The following is a 19,001-nucleotide window of genomic DNA, read 5'->3' on the forward strand; positions in this document are numbered from 1 at the left end:
GGAGCGGCTGCCGGAGCGTCCCGGGGAGGGACGGGCCGATCCCCGGCGGGGTCCCGGCACTGCCCGGCCATCCCCAACGGAGCCGGAGTCGCAAGCGGGTGTGAGCGCGGGTGCCGAGCCGGGTCCACCCCCGCTCGGCCGCGGCGCGGAGGGGCCGCGCTCCGCCCCCGCCTCCGCCCCGCGCAACTTCCCCGCGCCGCGGCCCCCCGCCCCCGCCCCGCGGGTGCGCGCAGAGACGCGCGCGCGCCCAGCCCCGCCGCGCCGAGCCGAGCCGAGCCGAGCCCCGGTGAACCGCACCGCGCCGAGCCGAGCGGAGCCGCACCGAGCCGCGCATGGGGCGCGCAGCCTCCGCGGGCGCGCAGCTGCCCCGCCGGCGCTGAGGAGCCGGAGCACCGGAGCACCGGAGCACAGACCCCCCGTCCTCGCTGCCGCCGCCGCTGAGCGCCGCCGGGCATGCCCGCCCCGCCGGTCGCCGCCTGCCCCGCCGCTGAGCGCCGCCGCGGGCGCGGGGCGGCGCGCCCGGATGGAGCGCTGAGGCGCTGAGCCCCGCCGGGCCGGGCCGGGCCGAGACGTGACGATGTGGATGCGACGGCTCCCGGGAAGCAGGTAGGAGCGGGGAGAGATGGCCCCGCCGGGCAGCGCTTAGGGCATCCCGCCGCCGGGCGCGCTCGGGGAGCGGCGGAGTTAAACCGTGAACTTGGAGAGGGCTGGGGAGCGGAGCGGGGTGCGGGATGGATGGAGAGCGGTGTGTGGAGCGGAGCGGCGAGCGCACGGTGCAGCCCGGGGAGGCGGCCGGTCCGCGCTCCGCGCCGTGCCGGGCTCCCCCCACCCGGTTCCCCCGCCCCGCTCGCCCGCCCTGCCCAGGAGATGGAGCCGCGGTCAGCGTCCCCTCGCCGGCTGCTCGCTCCCCTCTGGCCGCCGCAGCGGGGGCTGCTCCGGAGAAGGGGCTGGGGGAGCGTCCGGGGTGCGGGCAGATGGATGGATAGACGGATGGATGGATGGATGGATGGATGAAGAGATGGACGGATAGATGGATGGATGTGTTTGGGAGATTAATCGAGAATTGCCAACCAGAGGAGACGGAGGCAAAGTGTTACGTAACACATTTTCATTACCGCTGCGAAGTCATCTGAGCCGAAATCTTGTTATTTCCATGGTGCTGTGGCTGGAAAGCCCTGGCCCCGGCCCCTGCCTGTGTGCGGCCCCGGAGCCCCAGTAGTACCTGGGTTTTGGTGCTTTGAGCCCATCTCAGTGGCATCGAGTGCAAGCAGCAGCGGGTTAAACAAGTGAGACCCTAAGGAAAAGTGAAATCCACGATCTGTTTTGTTCTCCCCAACTCGGTTTTTTATTGGGAAAGCCCTGGGTCTGGGCGGTTGTGTCGGGCAGGGGTCAAACCCCAAACATCCCTCCAGCGAGCGGGACGGTGGCTCCGGCACATCACCTGCTGCTGGGGACAGGGGTCCCAAGGCGAGCAGTCCCGAGCGGCCACCCCACTCCCGCAGCTCGCAGCGGGCCCTGTGGCTGCTCCCGGGGGAGCAGGGCTGTGTGGGCAGGGGAGCTGCGGGGTGAGCGGATGGTGGGTGCAGCACCCTCAGCCCGCGCCGCCCCCCGCGCCCCTGCGCTCCTGCAGAGCGCGGCTGCAGCCTGGGGGCACGGAGAGAGGCAGGCAGGGCCCCCCGAATGCACCATGGACAGCGAGTGGTGATGCCAGAAGCCTTTGTCCGCCAGCCGTGGGAATCGCTGCTGGAGGCTTTGTCCCTCTGTCCGGGCTGTGCATGGAGTCCTGGAGGGTGAAACCTGAACTGAGGTTTTGTCTGTGCTGAGCAGCTGGGGGAGGCCCTTGGCCTCTCTCTCTCACACTCCCGTGCCGCGCCGCATATTCCAGAGGCACGTGGTGAGCTGGCTGCCAATGCCCCCCTCCTTTGTCCCGTGCCTCTGGCTGGTGCCCCCCGACAGCCCGGGCACACGAGCACCTTCACGCTGCCGCTGGGGATGTCCGTCTGTCCGTCCGTCAGCCGAGGATGCGCTGCTGCGTGCGGGAAGGACAGAGTCTGTGGTGATGTAGTGACCTTAGGAATTCCTCCCGGCGAAAGCACCCGAGGGTTTTCTCAGGGTGCCACGCGTTTGGATTTATTTCGTGTCAGGTGAAAGCCCAGTGGAGCTGGAGGGCCGCTTCCCGAGGCTGGCGCGGCAGAAAGCTGTAATCCTGGGAACAGAGGACGCCCTCTGCTTTGTTATTTTTGAGGAGAGTTTAGCAATGGAAACAGGAGCCCTCTGCTCGCTTCCCTCCTCGATTCATTCGCCCTGCGAATTTCTGTGCTGTGCATCCTGGATCCTCAGCACCAGGCTGTCCTTTCTGCCACCTCATAAGCTTCCAGTCCCTCCGTGTTTTATTTTTAATAAGAGATAACTTTACTGCTAACCTTGCCTGCTGCTCTCCCTTCTCTCTTACTCTAATTGCTTCTGGCTTTATTTCTGACATTTCCCATGTCATTTCTCCTCATTTTCTCCAAGACTACTAGAAAAATAGCTTCGGGAGGAGCAGCGGAGCTTTGCAGCGCCCGCTTCACCCCGCGCAGCCTGTGCCTGGAGCGGCTGCCTGCGGCGGGGAGATGGTACCGTGCTGCTCCTTTCAAGTCGGATCCCTCTCGCCCGGGGCGGTGGCAATGCCTGACCTCGCGGTGAGCTGCCGGGGAGGGCAGGACCTGTGTGCAATTGCATTCTCAGAATTATTCGGTGAAGGGGAGCTGCCTTTCCCTGGTTTGGAGCGGGGCACAGCGAGCAGTGCTGCCCTGAAAGCCCCTGCGAGGTCCCAGCGATGCTCCAGCCCCGCTCTGCTCTTGGCAGGTGTGGGTGTTGCGGGGCAAAATCTGTTCTTTTTGGGAGGTGGCAGTGGCTCTGTCACTTCCCTGAGTGTGCACAGACATACGTGTGCGTGCACACGCCTGCGTCAGTGCCTGCGCCCGCCTGCGAGGGCACGGCAGCTCTCTGCAGCGTGCCAGGCTTCCAGAGCTGCCGAGGACTTCCCCTCCATAGCTATGAATATAATGTTTTAAACAATATGCCACGGTTTTTACAGCACTGAGCTCTGGAGTGATTTGCAGTAGGAGTAAAAACCACCGTTCGCAATTTCTCGGCGATTGTATAAAGCAACTCATTAAAAGCATACATCCCTGCACATTGGCTCCATGGAAACTTTATGGGCCTTGTAGTTACTGCCAAAGCAAACATTTTCCATGAATTTCACTCATCGGGTTCACACTGTCAAATGTAGATTCAGCCGCTCGTCAAAGATGCAAGCCTTGCAGTCTGGGAAGTAATGAGAGCAGTAAGCAGTGGGAGTTAATGGCCTCCACTGAGGAGTCCTTACTCATCCTGCATCCACACAGGGGCTGAGCTTGCTGCTCCCGGGTGGATTGATTGCCACAGAAATTCATCTGGTGTCACTGGCTATGATACTTAACAGGCACAATAATGCTTGAATAAACTGCACTTTTATGCAGCGGTTTGTACCTCTGTGCTGGCTGCAATTTCCCAGATGAGGCGAGGGGAGCGGCGCTTCCCAGGGCGTGAATAATTGTTCTAATAACACCAGAGCCTTGTCGTGGTGGTGTCTCCAGTGGGGTGGCAGGTGGGAGTTGTCGTGGTGCTGCTGGGGTGTTTGGGGCTTGGTGTCCTGTGTGACAGCTGCTGTGCCAGCCTTGGGCAGGCGGGACGGGGACGGGCAAGCTGCCGGCCCAGCTGCTCCTGCGACCAGAGCACCACGGCTTGGCTCTGCTGTGCATCATGGTCATCTGCTGGAAAGAAGGGGTTGATAATGTCCCTTCAGAGCCCAGACTGAAACAGGGAAGGGCAGCCAGGCAGAGGATAAATCTCCAACTGTGTTTCCACCTTCCCTCACCCAATCTGATCCTCAGGGTGTCCCAGCGTGCCGTATTTACCTCAGTGTCTGTAGGTATGGATGGATGCAGGCTCCCAAGGGCAGCTCCATAGGGTGTGAATAAGCAACAGAACCTCCAGCAGGTCTGAGGGTTATTATGAAAATGTATGCATGCCTAAGCTTTTAAATATAGCTAATGGGAGAAGGACTGGGAGGAAAGATTACTGGAAGCTCAGTGTGCTGAGTAGGAGCTGCTCTGCTCTGGGTTGTGGTGCCTGTTGTTCTCCTGGAGGGCTGGTGGTAACCAAATGGGCAACAGCAGTTCAAGCCCAACAAGAGTTTGGATTTGATAGCAACACTCTTCCAGCAGGATAATTCCTGGAGGCTGAGTGTGTTGGGTGGGATCAGTGGATGGTGTGACATTGCTGGTGCTTTCACCCCCTCCTTTAAAAAAAAAGAGGTTTTACTTCTGTTCCTCCTTCCATTTTTCCTCCCTCCCATCTTCCTTCCCTCCCACATTGGGTGGTGCTGCTGGGAGAGGGCTCCTCTGCCAGCATCCCAGCAGTCACCATGGGTTATGTGGGGCTGTTCCCAAATCTACTGCTTGGCCCTTCCTTGCCTTGGCTCACTGTTTTCATCAGAGTGATTTTTTTTCACTTAAAAAAACCATTAAACTCTGGACCTGAAGTGACTCCTTAAAAATGGAATTTGAGACGATATGAATATTTCCTGTGGCTCTTCTTTACTGGGACTTGCACCTACAGACTTTGATAGCTTATATAATTTCCTGTGATGGAGATGTACTTCATCTAATTTCACTTGGAAATGCATTGATTAAATCAGAACTGCTGAGAGATTTAAACTGAGTCTCAGTGGCCTGAACTTAACTGTGGGAGGTTTACCTGCCTTCATCCTTCAACATTAATTTGGTTTTATGAGGATTCCTTGTGAAATGAGCTTTTGTCTGCTGCTGAATCTCTTCTGCTTTCTGGGTTTATCAGTTACTTTCTCCGGCCTCAGCAGCTCTGCAAGGCGAAGCTGCACTAAAGCCTCCGTTCAGTGCAGCACTGAGCTCCTTCACTGGGAACACAGTGGGGACTGATGAGCATTTTGGCTCCATCACCCTCCAGTGCTCCCAAAACTCTGCCCAGGCTGGAGGCAGAGCGCCCACACTGCCTGTGGTGTGGTGGCAGGGCTGGGTGCTGTGCTCACAGTGGGGCCAGGGATGCTGGGTGTGATGCTGTAGGAGCAGGGTGGGGACCTGCCCCAGGTGCAGCTGTGTGGGAGTGTCCTCCCATCAGTGCTGAGAGATTTGGCATTTATGGTCCCAAGCAACGCTCAGAAAAGGAGGAACAACCCAGCTTGGTTGGAGGTGGATGAGCAGCTCCATGGAGATGAGCAGGGGTGGGGTCAGCAGGCGCTGGGTGCCTGGGGCAGGGGGCCAAACACCCACTGGGACTCGCCTGAGGACTTATGGAAATAAATAAATCCAGTCATTCACAAAGTGCTCATTTCCAACTCCGATCTGCAAAATGTCTCCTTGTGACTTGGAAATGATGTGTAGGCAGGAGATACGCTTTGACATGCGATGATTTTTGTTGAAGTTTGCTCTGAAGGTCTTTCTCAGCAGCTCTGCTTTCCTGGCAGTGCTGGAGCATCCCAGGGGCACTGTGTCCCTGCTGCCAGTGGCTGCTGTGTCCCCATGAGCCAGAGCCATTGGGAGCAGAAGCTGTTCCCTGGCAGAGCATCTCTGTGGGTATGGAAAGGACTGTTCAGCTCCTGCTGCAGGAGCTGGCAGGGAGGAGAAGCAGCGCCTTGGCTGCGGAGCTGCTCTGGACCCTGGCTGAAGCATCCATGGGATGAGGCTTAGCTGTGGCAAGGCAGGAGCAATGAAGCTTTGCTGGCCTGGCTGTGATGCCAGCACTTCCAACTCCACTGACTTCCAAATAAAGGCTGAGCAAAAGCTGCTTCAAAAACAACACGTAGCCTGGGAGCAGCGAGGCGCTTCCTCCAAGAGGCAAGTCTGGATGATTGAGGTGGAAAAAACTGGAGCTCACCAGAGAGCACGTGCTGTAGCACAAGAGAAGCATGGAGATGGGGACGTGCTGGCACAGGGGTGACCGTGTCCCTCTTGGGAACAGCAGCAAAACACACACCACGTGTGGGACTGTGCTATGCCACACAGGAGAGCAGATTTGTGACTTTCAGCTACAGCTTGGTGAGAATTGATGGCTCCTGTCCATGAGGGTTTTGGCTGTGCCTCTTCTGCAGCATCCTGGGATGGTCAGGAGAAACTCCTGAGGCTGCTGAGGAGGGGATGTGGCCAGCTGAGGAGCTGTGTAGAGCTGCTGTGCTCAGCATGGGAAGGCTGGGGACTCGCTGCTCAGCAGCAGCGTTCGAGGCGCCGGTGAGAGCAAATGCTGCTAATTGATGTTGCCACTTGACTGCACGCCATTCAGGTTGAAGATGTGACAAGGTCAGGGCCAGCCCAGGTTGTCCCCCCTGGGAATTGCCTGCCTAGCAAGCACAAGCACACGTGGCTCCCTCAGGGACGCGTTCTGTAATTGCCTGAGTCCCGTGCGTGACCCCAGCCCCGCTCCCGGCGCCTGCCATAGCATCTCTGCTCCCTTTGCAGGACTCGGGTAATGAAGCAGCAGTTAATTGACATGGACGAGGACATCCACTTAAGGACCCACCGGAACGTGGGTGATGAATGCCAGGAGATGAAGCCACACACCCCGCCGGGAGCGTGGTTGGCTCTGCCTCTTCCTGGCCAGAGCCAAAGCTTGGCTGAGTCCGCAGCGGCGGGGCGTTTATGTAGGGAAAGTGTGACCGCTCCGGATGCTGGCAAGTGTTATTTTAGAAAGAACTCCCAAAATGAATCAACCTTTTTTTCCTACAAGTATCTGTCATTCATGGGTTTTCTTTTGAGAAGTTTTTCATGGAAAGGATAAGGATGAGTTATTCATCTTCTTGTTTCTTGTCTTTGTAAGAGGCTCTACCTCAGCATCGTCTGACGTGACACACTCAGGACTTACTCTGGGCTCCTGTCAAAGTGACATATTCTCTGGCAAAATCAATTTTGCTAATTTTGATGGATGAGGATGGAAGTAAAGCTGCTGGCACAGGTGCCTTTGAAGGAAGCTGAGATACTGAGGAATGCAGGAGGTCATCCCCTGCTGCCAGCCTATTGGAGATAATGCTGCAAAAGTTTAATCTCTCTCGCAAAGGGGATTATTGGGTTTTTTTAATGAGATGCAGAGAACAGTGATCCCTGACACACTGGCAGTTGGGCTTCGAGGGGCTGTGCCCCCAATGGCAGAGTGTTCTTGAGGTTCTGTAGACAAATCCTTATCGTCACTTTGATCCATCAGGATTTTCCATGGCTGCAGTGGGAGAGCCTGGTTGCTCTCCCAGTGTGAGCTGCCTGGTTGCTGTATTGCACAGTGAGATGGCCATGGCAGAGAGAATGGCTCTTCTCCATGGAAAAGAAATTGCTTGGTGCTAAAAGGGATTTAGAACTTTCTGTGACAGGATCAAGAGTCTTTGCCCTGGAGTTCATTCCCGCTGCCTTTGCTTTCTATTTTAGCTTGGCTTTTTCATCATCTTTTTGGGCTGTTCTTTCTCCATGCTGCGTGTCACGCTGACCCTTCTCTGGCAGCAGGATGTCCCTGTGGTGGGGCTGGGCAGAGCCAGTGCTGTCTCAGGAGCCAGGGGGGCCGGGGGCTCCCCAGGACCACCAGCAAGAGTCTCAGCTGGGCAATGCAGTGCCCTGCACTGAGCTCCCAGCTCCTGGGCTTTGGCTTTCTCCAGGCTTCCCTACTGACGTTTCACACCTTCAAAGAGAGCTCTGCTGCTCCATTTTTTCCTATTGTATTTCTTGCTCCATAAAAGCCATCTGTTCCTCTTTCTGCTTTCAGAGTCTTCCTTCCTCTCATCTTCTCCATCTCTGTTAGAGTTTATGGAGCTTTTGAAATTATTGACGTGTTCCCTGTGTTCATTTCTGAGGATGGCTGCTGAGGTTTCCGGGCAGGCTGTGCATCTCTGGGTTGCCAGGGACTTCCCAGGAGAAAGACAGGTTTGGATCTCAGTCACTGCAGGGCAAATTGAGAGCAGCTCCATTCAGAGACCGTGGTGCTGGAATGAAGATCTGAGTTAGATGGACATCCCTATGTGGACATCCAGCCTCTGCCATGGGGAGGGGTTGGCTTGGCCCTGTGCTGGCCATCCAGATGCTTCCAGTGGGTCAGCACTTGTCTTTGCTCCTGGGAAAGCAGAGCGCTTTGTGAGGCCATCATTAAAAATCCCATGATGAGGTATTTTCTCCCTGGATGTGTTCCATGGTTGGAGGCATTTCCCATTGATACGGATACCACAGCAGGCTCTGATGCGCAGCTCCCGCGAAGGCACATTGTGTCACAAAGACACCACAGACCTCTTTTAATTGTTTTGCTTTAAAGCTTGTTAAGCTGCTACTTTAGATGTATTGAGCCAACTTATTTTTTTTTTTAGATCAAAGCATTTCCTGCTTTCATTGTAATGACATGCTTGAGCACATTCATTTAGAAAATATGATCAGCGCTGGGTTATTTATCTGGAAAGCGCTGGGGTTGAAGGGCAGCATAAGCCACAGATTTGTGCCATGGTTTTCCTCACTGTAGGTCCTTCAGAGCTAAGGGCTGGGTTGGCTCAGTTGCTATCTCTTGGAATCACTTTGTGGATATATATTCAGAGGAACAAAACCCCTCGTAAGGCTGCAGCTCCAGTCTGGGATCTGGCAGCACTATTGCCATCTCAGTGGGAAGATCTTTGCTTCTGCCTTGCCATGCCAGGCCATCCCATTCCATCCTGTCCCATCCCACAGCACTGAGCATTTCATCCTGCTTGGACAGACCAATGCATACCTTTTATCCAAGGGGCATGCCTGATCATCCTGCAGTTGATTGTACAGGAGGCAAATGCGTGGCAATAGAAGAAAATTCATGATCAAAGCAGAGAAAGCAGGAATTTTTTGGATGGTGGCTGTGGGGAAGTGCACTGTCCTGCCTGTGCCTGTGTCCACAGCAGGGAGCCACTCAGCTCAGCCGCTGGCCTTATTTATTGTGGGCAGCATTAACTAACACCAGAGATGATCTCTAAGCTCTGGTTTTAGCGTGCTCCAGCGTATGTTGCAATCCTGTTCCCTCAGCAGACTGATTTTGGTACATGGAGAGTGTTTTCCACTGCTGTCATAGGGATGGGAGAAGGCAGCACTGTCTTGTGTGCCAGGTCACCAACAGCATGTAAAGTCTGGGCAGAGATTCTGTGGTGGCATGAGGAGCTGGAACACACGAGGAGGCTTAGGTGGAAACTGAAATGAGGGGGAAAGCCCTGATTTGCTTAGGTTTATGGACTGTTTTTAATATCAGCAAGAGCAGAGCTTGAGACTGCAGCTCTTCAACAAGATTTTGGTGGATCTGGAAATCTGAAACTTCCCAGCAAGTTTTGTCTGAGCTGGAGCTCTTGTTGCTGCCTGGTCCCCAGCGCTGCTGTGGAACTCGAGGGGGGGACGAGTGGGGTAAGTTGGCGACAGGTGCCAGTTTGGGCTGGAAAGCCAGTGCTCACAAACCCCCTTTATCCAGGAGGGACAAAAGCCGAGTGTTATCGCTGCTGGGTTGATGAAACACCCCACTGTCCAGCCCTGCCACACTAAATACATGCAGTGTTTGCTGCCTGGGGCGGCGGTGGGGGGAGCGACGGCCGTGCTGAGGGGGATGCTCCAGCAGTGCCATCACTGTGTGTGCTGGGAGGGATGCTGTGGTGGTACTCAGACTGTGTGTGCTGAGGGAGATGCTCCAGCAGTGCCATCACTGTGTGTGCTGAGGGGGATTCTCCAGTGGTACTCAGACTGTGTGTGCTGGTAGGGATGCTCCAGCAGTGCCATCACTGTGTGTGCTGAGGGGGATTCTCCAGTGGTACTCAGACTGTGTGTGCTGGGAGGGGTGCTCTGGTAGTATCTGGCCTGTGCCCACTGTGGGCGATGCTCTGGTGGCACCCAGGCTGTGCCTGTTACAGGGGATACTCCAGTGGTATCCAAGCTGTGCCCACTGTGGGGGATGCTCTGGTGGTACCCATGCTGTGCTCACTGAGGGGGATGCTCAGGTGGTACCCAGGCTGTGCCCACTGTGGGGGATGCTCTGGTGGTATCCAGGCTGTGCTCACTGAGAGGGGATGCTCTGGTGGTACCCAGGCTGTGCTGCTGGGGGAAGATATTCCAGTGGTGCTTGCCCCATGCCCACTGGGAGGGATGCTCCAGGAGCACCCACACTCTACCTTGCCAGGAGGGATGCTCCAGCAGTACCCTGGGATGCAGGGCCTGAGCTTGCCACTGTGTTAACCCCCTTGGGAAGCACTTGAGACAGTTCATCCCCTGGCTTGGCTGGGACCTGTCTTACCACACTGACAGATGAACCTGCAGCACTCTGAGTCTTCCCAGGGGAGCCAGACTAAGCTCAGAGCTGCAGCTGCCAGAGCAGTGGCAGGTAAATTACCAAGCACTGGACTTGCACGGAAAATTTTGAGGCATGTTTTTGTCTGAAGATGCATGCAAACTTCTGGGCTTCCCACCCTGGCACTTTTCAAATCCTGTCTGAAATAATCCCTGAAGACCAGAGAAAACTCTCTCAAGCAGATATCCTGCCCTCTCTTGAGCAAGCTTAACCAGGCTGACCATAATGGACAGTGTTGGCCAGCTCACTGTGTTAGCTCCCACACTCATCCTCAGGCTGGCTGGAGGCACTGGACATTTTGTCCTGTCAGTGTCTTTTAAAATATTTGAAAGTGGGAACTGAACTTGAAACTCGGGGTTAAAGGCTGGCTCAACTTTGGCATCAACTGGGCACAGCTCTTGCCTTCGCAGCGATGCCACGTGGGCTTGCTCTCTGCCCGCTCCTTTTTACTCTTCCCCACCTTGCTCTGCCACATCCTGCGGGTGTGGGATGCACCAGAGGGGCCCTGCACTGGTGGGCACCAGCAGCAGGGTGCAGCAAGGCTTTGCCCTTCCCCTGCCTGTGGCGAAGGACGGGCCTGGAGGCGAGAGCAGCCGGGGCCGGCGCTGCGGAGCCAAAGCTGAGCGCTGCCGGCGCTGGCAGGGGCTGCACCTCCCGCATCAGCACATTGGCTGATGGTACCGCTGGGTATTAATTATGCCTTCCGCACTCGCGGCTATTCAAATGGTAAAATTGTTTATTTGCAGCTGGGTGAGCTCAAGGCAGAGGCAGAAGAGTGAGTGGCTCCCCCCGGCATGGCCGCCCTGCTGCCCCCCTCTCATGGCTCCCAGGGATGGATCCAGCTGCCTCCACCTTGGTATTTCCATCCTTGGGGGGGGATCTGTGGCTTCCCAGCCCCATCCAACCTCTCCCTGCCCCATTTTCCCGGGGAAGTGGGTGTTTGCTGTCTGCCTGGCCAACAGGCAGCAGCGTGGCGGGGAGGATTCAACCTATTTCACCCTCTGCTGATTTCCCTCCGTGATAAATCCCATCCCCTCCGCTGCGGGAAGCGGCGTCGGTTTAATTACTTGTGGGGAGAAGGGGGCAGCGGAGGAACTTAGGACTTGTTTTAAATATCACTTTTATTAGTAGGTAATCCTGAAGCTCAGGACTGTAATATAGATAGGTAGTGATGTGGCACATTTAATTTACTTAGGTGCTACTGTGTGTCAGCCTTTGTGCCTTAAGTCCCAGTTCTGGCTTTAAAGAGCTTGGCAGCCATATTTTCACAAATTTATAATTATCTGGGAAGAGGTTGGGGCTACAGATGGCAGAGTGTGTTGTATGTTCCCAGTTCCCATTGGGTCTGGGATCAGAAAAGCTCATCCTGTAGCAGAACATGGCTCAGGAGAGAGATCTCCATGGTGCTGCTGATGCCTGGATGTGGGGTGGGATATGGTGGATGCCATATGGGAGTGGTCCACAAGGTCACCTGCTGATCCTGTATTGGAATTAAATACTGGAATATTGGAATTAAATTAAAGACAAATGACACCTGGATGGCCCAATGTCCCACAGGGCTGAGAGGCGTCATTTGAACTTCGCTAATCACATAACGCCCTTTCTGGAATGCTGAGATTGACAGACAGCACTTAGCAGGGGGCAAGGAAGGGGAAGGGAGAGGTTATTGGCACACCTGGGGAAGGAACTGGGATACTGAGACAGGCTATTACATCACACCACAACAATCCTGTGCCATAACTTGCCACAAGCCTTTTGGCACTCATCCATGGGATGGTGCATCTCCCCTCCTCCCAGCCCTGCGGAGAGTCCCGGCCCAGCCCAGAGTGCAGAATGGCAATGCTCCATTTCCATGGTGATGGTTGGTAGTGTGACAACAAAGGACAGTCTCTGCACTGCAGGGATCATCACACAGGACAGCGGGATGGAGAGGAGAGCTGCTGCAGCGGTGGCTGCAGTCCCCACCTCGGCGAGGACACACAGTAGCGGGCCAACTATCTGCCACTGAAGTTTTCCCCTCTTCCTCCTGCTCCAGTGTGAAAGTCACCCACTGGGATGCAGCGGCCTCGTTCTATTCCGTGTGGAGCCGCTGAGTTCCTGCATGTACTCTCATAACCTGCCCTGCTCCCAATGCCTTTGTAGGACACGCAGCCGCGCTGCCAAGGATGCTTTTCCTAGAGCGTGGTGCCTGCTTTCCTGCCTTGTCTTGCCTGGGTCAAGAAAACATCACCCCAACTCTCTGACCACAGCTCCAGGCATTCACAGGAATATTTCTGTCCCTGCCTTGCTTGGTGTTTGGAGATATGAAATGCTGAGAGTTCGTAAATCACCCCAACAAGGACATAACCTTGATTCCCTGTGCAATACCGATAGATTACCTAACAGGAGGCATGAAATGGAAGAATGGCTCCATTTGTATAATTCTGCATTAAAAATCAGCCTATTCTACAGTTAATGCTCCTGTGAAGTGTCTCCACAGGCATGGGAGAAAGGGGCTGATGCTGGAGAGCAAAAAAGGACCTTATGAAAGGGACTGCACTCAAGTGAGCCTTTGAGGCTTTGGGGAAGTGGGTTAGTGCTGACGGGTGGCGTTTTGATGTTTGTCAGAGCCGTGATCCCAGCTAATTTTCAGACGCATTACCAGAGCCGGGGGGTTCTGGGAGCACAGCGGGTGCACTGCATTAATCTGTGTCCTGTCTGCAGTATCAGGGCTGCCTGAGGGGCTGCCACCCCTGAGGGTTCCCAAGCTTGGGGCAGGGGTTGTTCTATCCCATTCCATGCTGGATGCTCCTTCTTTCCCTCCCTGCTCATGGAGGTTGGTACCAAGGCACAGTAGTGCCAAGTTCCACAGCAGCCTCTTCCCCACTCCCTAGGACAATGGTGAGCTCAGATCCTCCAGCATCCTTGAAATTAATCTCTTTCGCATCAACTGTCCTCCTCTTCAAAGCACTCAGCTGCACCTGGAAAGATTCAGGAAGGGGTTTCACACAGGGGAGGGCTCTGAAAGGTGCATTGGGTGGGGAGGCTGTGGTGGCTCCAGTGCAACATCCACTGTTCCATCACCTTTGGAACTGGAATGGGCTTGGATTGGCTCAGGAAATAGACCTGGAGTGCCTGATCCATGCCATTAGCCCAACAGTTTCCTTGAAATCTACTCTAGTGCTTGTTGCAGGTAAACATTTCCTGGGTGTGAGTGTGGCCGCCTCACCATCCGTGGAGCCAGGGAAGTGGATTTGTGACAAGGCCTTGGATGAGGAGATCAAGGACAGGATTTCATTTTCTCAAATATATCCGCTCTGTGTTCCTTTATCTAACCCAGTTTCAGAGTTTTATTGAGTTTTTCCTGGAGTTCTAACAGTATTTTGGGATAACATTCCCATTCACCTCCAAGATGGGAAAAGAAGGAATGTGAAAATTGCCCACGCTCCTCAAATTTCTTTGCAAAATGGGTTGTGTGTGCTTGTAGGGGGGTGAGGAAAGCCCTGATTCCCGAGTGAGGAGTGTAACCACAGCCCTGCTCCATACATCCCTCGGGTCTACGTCCCTCCAGCCAGGGCTGGCTCCGTGCCCCCAAACCTGAGGAGCAGCTGGTGCCGTTGGAGAGGTGTTTGAGCTGTTTGATGTCTCGGCAGAGCAGGAACGCCCTCCCGGCCTCCGAGCAGCGGTGACTTTGTGCAGGCGCTCCCGAGAGGCGAGCGATGCTGTCCTCCTCCTGCCTGTTCTGCCGGCAGGGACTCTCGGGGCGCTGTGCCGGGCCGGGCCGTGCTGTGCCAGCCGCAGCGGGCTCTCCTGGGACAGCCCAGGTTTTTCTGGGGCAAGGACAAGGTGGTGGCAGGAGGTGCGGGCGGGATGTGTCCTCGCTCCGCTGTGCGCTCCTCGCGGTGCGTTATCCTCGCTCCGTGGGTGTCCTTCGGGACGTGTCGCTCGCTCTGCGGGCCCTGGCAGGGTGCTGGCATGGGGAGAAGATCGGGGAGGGAGGGGAGGGCAGGGTGGTCCTGCCTCTGGCCGCGCCACGCTGCCGCATCCATCCCCGCTGCCGCCACCGCGCCGGGCACATCACGCTGCGTTGCCAGGACAACGGCAACTCCTACACGCTGCTATTTATTCTGAAGGACACTTGCTCTTATCTGTTGTTGCAAAGCCCTCAGAAGATCGCATGCCACGCAAAATTCCTCCGAGGTAACTGGACTGGCTGCTGCTGTCGCTGAAGCCATCTCCTGGGGACGTGCCAGCTGCTGTGGTGGCTGGGAGGACACTCCTGGGGTGGCAGCCCCTTGCTTGATGGGACGTTGGTGGGAGGGTGACCCAAGCTGTCCTTGGGACAGAATGGGATCTGCCACATCTGGGTGTCCCTTACTGTGTCCATCTCCATGCCAGAGCCTCTGACCTGGGCAGCAGTGAGGGACACTGGTGTCCTGGGTGTCAGCAGCACTGCCTGGCCATGCTGGGACACAAATTTCCAGCATGGCCCAGGGCAAGGCAAGGGTTGGGTGTTGCCTCTGCCCACACATCCTCCTGATGCTGCTGTGAATGATGCAGCTGTGTCAGGCAGGTTCTGCAGAAGCAAGCCCCTGCAAGTTCATTCTGCCTGAAATGTCACAAGGAGACAGGAGGAGATGGAAATATCTGTTTTTCCTGTGTGCTGCCAATCCCAAGCAGCAAGGACTGGCATTTTGTCTTTCAGAAGTTTCCAGGCAATGGCTGGGATGCAGTGAGCGCCAAGTTTGGGCTGGGCACATCTTCTCTGGCTCTTTTCAGCAGCTGTTCATAAAAGTTCTGAGTGTGAGCAACACAGAGAGCTGGGAAGGGGATGAGATCTGGGGGTGGGCACAGATGGTGTGAGAGGTGGCACCTGGAGTAAGTGCCATGTCAGGAGGTGCCCAGCACCTTTCCTTCCTTGCAAGGAGACATTTCAGGTGATGCTGGGGAGCTGGGCAGTGGCTGAAATCAAGCCTGAGGTGCTACAGGAGTGATCCTGAGCATTGCAAAGGTGAGTCTGTGCTGGATGATCCTGCTGGAGCATGAGCTTGTGGCTCCTCACCAGTGGAAGCACTGCTTGCAGCACGTGGGGGACACTCTTCGTGCTGCCACCACTCTGTCGTCCTCCAAAAAAACCCACCACCACCACCACGGTTTGGGTGGTTTGTGGTTTTTTTGAAGCCTTGAAATCCTTCCTCCCCCAGCCTGAACTATTTTGGTTCCTGTTGTCTGTTTCTGGCTCTTCCCTTTCTCCTTCTGCGCTCTTTCCTTGCGTTGCCTTCTCCCTCCCCAAAATAAATGTTGTTACGCTTTGAAAAAATACCCAATTAGGAAAAAAGCAGAGATCCTTTGAGCAGAAAAAGCCTGTGCCTGGGAGTATCCAGGTCAGCTCCTTTAGCTTCGCTTGCTCACGCACAGAGGGAGTGTACAAATGCTTCTGTCAACCAGATGCACATTCTGTCGTGCTCCCAAGGACTGTGCGGGCGCTGCTGCAGAGGATTAGCCCGTTTAGCCATGTAAAGCTCTCATTAACTCCTGCTGAGTTCGACAAAAGTCTTTCTCCTGTAAAAGCTAAGTAAAATGGAGTAAAGATTTTTGGGTTTTGGCCTAATGATTTTTGGTTTTTTTCCAAGGGGTAGTGGGGGGAAAAGGCAACAGAAATTTGCCTAGCAGAGATTTTCTTGCTGTTTTATGTGGGGGAGCATCACTGAGGAGACATGAGGGGAGCAGAGCCTCAGTGTGCTGTCACTGGGGAAGAGAGAGGGCTGTGACATGACGTGATGTGACGGTGACATGAAAGCAAGATTCCAACTGCTGAAGCTGCCAGCAGCTCAGGGGTGTTCCAGCTGCTCTGTGGCAGAAAGGGCAGCAGAAAGGGCTGCTCCTCCTGCAGGGTCATGTTCAGCCTGGGTGCTCCACGCTGTGGGAGGGATGTGCCGTGGGAGGATGTTCCTGCTGCAGCGTGGGTGACTGCCACAGTGGGAGATGGGCCACACGTGCAAACACCAGGGCCCACGGACTCGTCTGCTCCAGCCCTTTGAGGGATTCACCATGCTGCCTGTGGGACTGGGAAGCAAGGGATGCGCTCTCTGGTACCCCTGCATCTCAGTGTCCCTGGAGTGAAAGCTTGTGCTGCTGGAGCTCTGCTGGGCTGTCTGCTTTGGATAATTCACCCAAAAGGACTGAGTTTGGGCAAAGCAGGCACTGGCCGCTCCTCCAGGGTGTTTCCTGGTAAAACCCATCCTCGGGTCATTCCCATCATTCCCAGACCAACTGAAAAGTCAGTTGTGAGTGGGGATCCTCAGCCTGCCATGTTGGTTGTGGTAGTTTTCAGGGGGGTGGGGTGCTGCATGCCTGTGATGCCGTTTTGGGGACCTCTGGCTGGAGAACCAGGGAGGACAATGACACCTGTGGATCTGGGGGATCTTTTGGGTGGCTGGGCTCAGAGACCTAGGGTGATACTGAGAGGGAGAGCAGGGTTACCCCACTGCCCTTCTAACACAATCCCCATCTATCCACAGGTCAGCTTGCCCGCTCGGAAGCCATGCTTGGATTCTAATAGCCATGTTCCACCTAGCCATGGACCTTGCCAGCTGCCAGCCCGCAGCAGCCGCCGGCACCGGCGCGAAGCTCTCGGCGCGGCCGGCGCTCCGGCACAGACTGTCCCGCAGCTCGCTCTGGGGCACGGCGGGCACGGAGGAGCTGCACCGCCCCGGCCCCGCCTGGACCTGCGGCCCCGCTCCCCCCGTGCAGAGACCCCGCTCCCGCCGGCCGCCCCCCGCCGCCGCCGCGCCCGCCGCCCGCCCCGTGCGCCGCCCGCGCTCCCGGAGGGGCCGGCGGCATCTCCGCGGCCGCGGCTTCGCCCCGCGGGACGGGAGACCCACGGCGCTGCCCGAGGTCATCGTGTGGGGCCCCACGGGCGAGGAGGACTCCCTGGAGAGCAGCACGCTGCCCAGCGCCTTTGCCACCACCACCACTACCACCACCGCCGCCGCTGCCACCACCTCCGCCAGCACTGCCGCCGCCGCTGTCACCTCTGTCACGGCCGCCACGCCGCCCCGGGTGCCCCCCAGCACTGCGGCTCCGGTGCCCGGCGGGGACGGGTCCCGCAGCGGCCCCGGGCGCAGCAGCACCGCCGAGCCGGCCGCAGGGCACAGCAGCGGGGGGAAGGATGCTCGCCCGCCGCGTGGGCTGGGAGACAGCACAGGTAGGGGGACAGCGAGGTGTTGGGGACATCAGTCGGGTTCACTAAGTCCCCGTGGCAGCGCTGCCTGGGACAGGAGTTAGTGTGACATTAAACAGGCGCTCGGCGCTGATTATCGCTTTTATCCGAGGCGTTTTCCAGCCGCTCGCTGTGTTTTCCCATTACAGTCTCCATCCACAGCCCATCTCCCCGTAATCGCGCTGAGCATCACGCTCGGCACAGCAATGCCTTCCCCCGGCGCCGGCTGCTGCGTGGACATGGATGGGAAAGCTGCTTCCCATTTATTGCAAATTATATTTGTTATTGCTGATATTAAACCGTGGGATACCGGTGGATAGTTTACAGAATTTACTCACTGTGCATCGACTGCTTTGAGCCCACTGCGATTTTCTAGTCGAAATGAAAAGGAATTTTACGGCCTAATCTTAATCCCAATTAATTTATCCAGCCTGCCCCGCTTGGCAAAAAGAGACGATGCAACCAGGATGTTGTTCCTGACTTAAAGGGGTTATTTATAGCCGAAAAATAACTCCCAGCCTACACACCTTTTACAAAACGCTGAAATGGGCTGGGTAGATCAGCGAGGGAGTATTGATAAGGGCTGAGGGTTTTGCTGCTCTCTGCATGATGAGAGCATCAGCCTGGTCTCCCCCTGCTGGGGTCAGTCCCTCTGATCTCAGTGGCATCATCCAGTCCAGGAGGGTGGGGTCCAGTGGACTTGTTGCCATCAGCCAGCTGCAGGAGCCCCTCTGCCTGCACCAGCTGTGGGAGGATGGCTCCTGGCATGTGCTGGGGCTCTGGGACTCACTGGAGTGGGCTGTCTTGTTTAGGCGTAGTTGAGCTGGCAGTGATGCCACCCACCTGCCAGTGCCACCACTGCTGTCCTGCAGAACAAAGGGAGCTGCAGCCCCAGCAGCTCCCAGGGGGCCAAGTGCTTTAATCTGCAGGCTTTAGCTCTCATTAGGGGCTTTCTCCATGATCGGAGTTTTTGCTAATTAACTTCTCTTCAAGCAGTGAATGTGATAAACTTCTCCCTGGGTCTAAAGGCCCTGTTTGATCCCAGCTCATCCACCCTCACTTGAAAAGCTCCTGAGGTCCAGATCCGCTTTTCCTTCCAGTGCTGGGGCTGAGCACCCAGGAGAGCTCTCAGTATGCTCCCAGTGGGAGCTCCATGCCCCTGCTACGCCTCAGGACAGCGTTTTGGGAGCGAGCAGCCGGCTCTGTCTCAAAGCAGGGTCCGTGCCAGTTTTGCTGGTGCGGCGCCTGTGCGAAGCCGTGCAGCTTCCCAGCCCTGCTCCGCTCTGTTATATAAGCTGTAGCGGCTGGAAGTGTTTGTTCTCTGCTGGGAAAAACATATGGCTACAAATGAGGATGAGGTAACTCGCCTGTTCGGTTTATGTGCCTCAGCGAGCATTGCCAGTCCCTGCCCGGTGAGGCGCCTTGACGGGAG

General features: G+C 56.3%; 1 protein-coding gene across 2 annotated transcripts in view; it reads left to right on the top strand.

The window, feature by feature from the left end:
• The first annotated feature begins 234 nt into the window (after nucleotides 1-234).
• The window catches only part of AJAP1 (adherens junctions associated protein 1), a 38,590-nt gene continuing 19,823 nt past the window's right edge, over nucleotides 235-19,001 (top strand). The window contains exons 1-2 of one of the 2 annotated variants that reach the window (XM_074558834.1): nucleotides 235-606; nucleotides 16,869-17,554. In XM_074558834.1, coding sequence (XP_074414935.1) covers nucleotides 578-606; nucleotides 16,869-17,554 — 715 coding nt within the window. In that variant the 5' untranslated portion in view covers nucleotides 235-577. Of the gene's footprint in view, nucleotides 607-1,512; nucleotides 2,057-16,868; nucleotides 17,555-19,001 lie in introns of those variants that run through there. The other variant, XM_074558833.1, reaches the window with a different exon arrangement.

Source organism: Zonotrichia albicollis, chromosome 25 (genome assembly GCF_047830755.1).
Source record: "Zonotrichia albicollis isolate bZonAlb1 chromosome 25, bZonAlb1.hap1, whole genome shotgun sequence".
Lineage (NCBI taxonomy): Eukaryota > Metazoa > Chordata > Aves > Passeriformes > Passerellidae > Zonotrichia > Zonotrichia albicollis.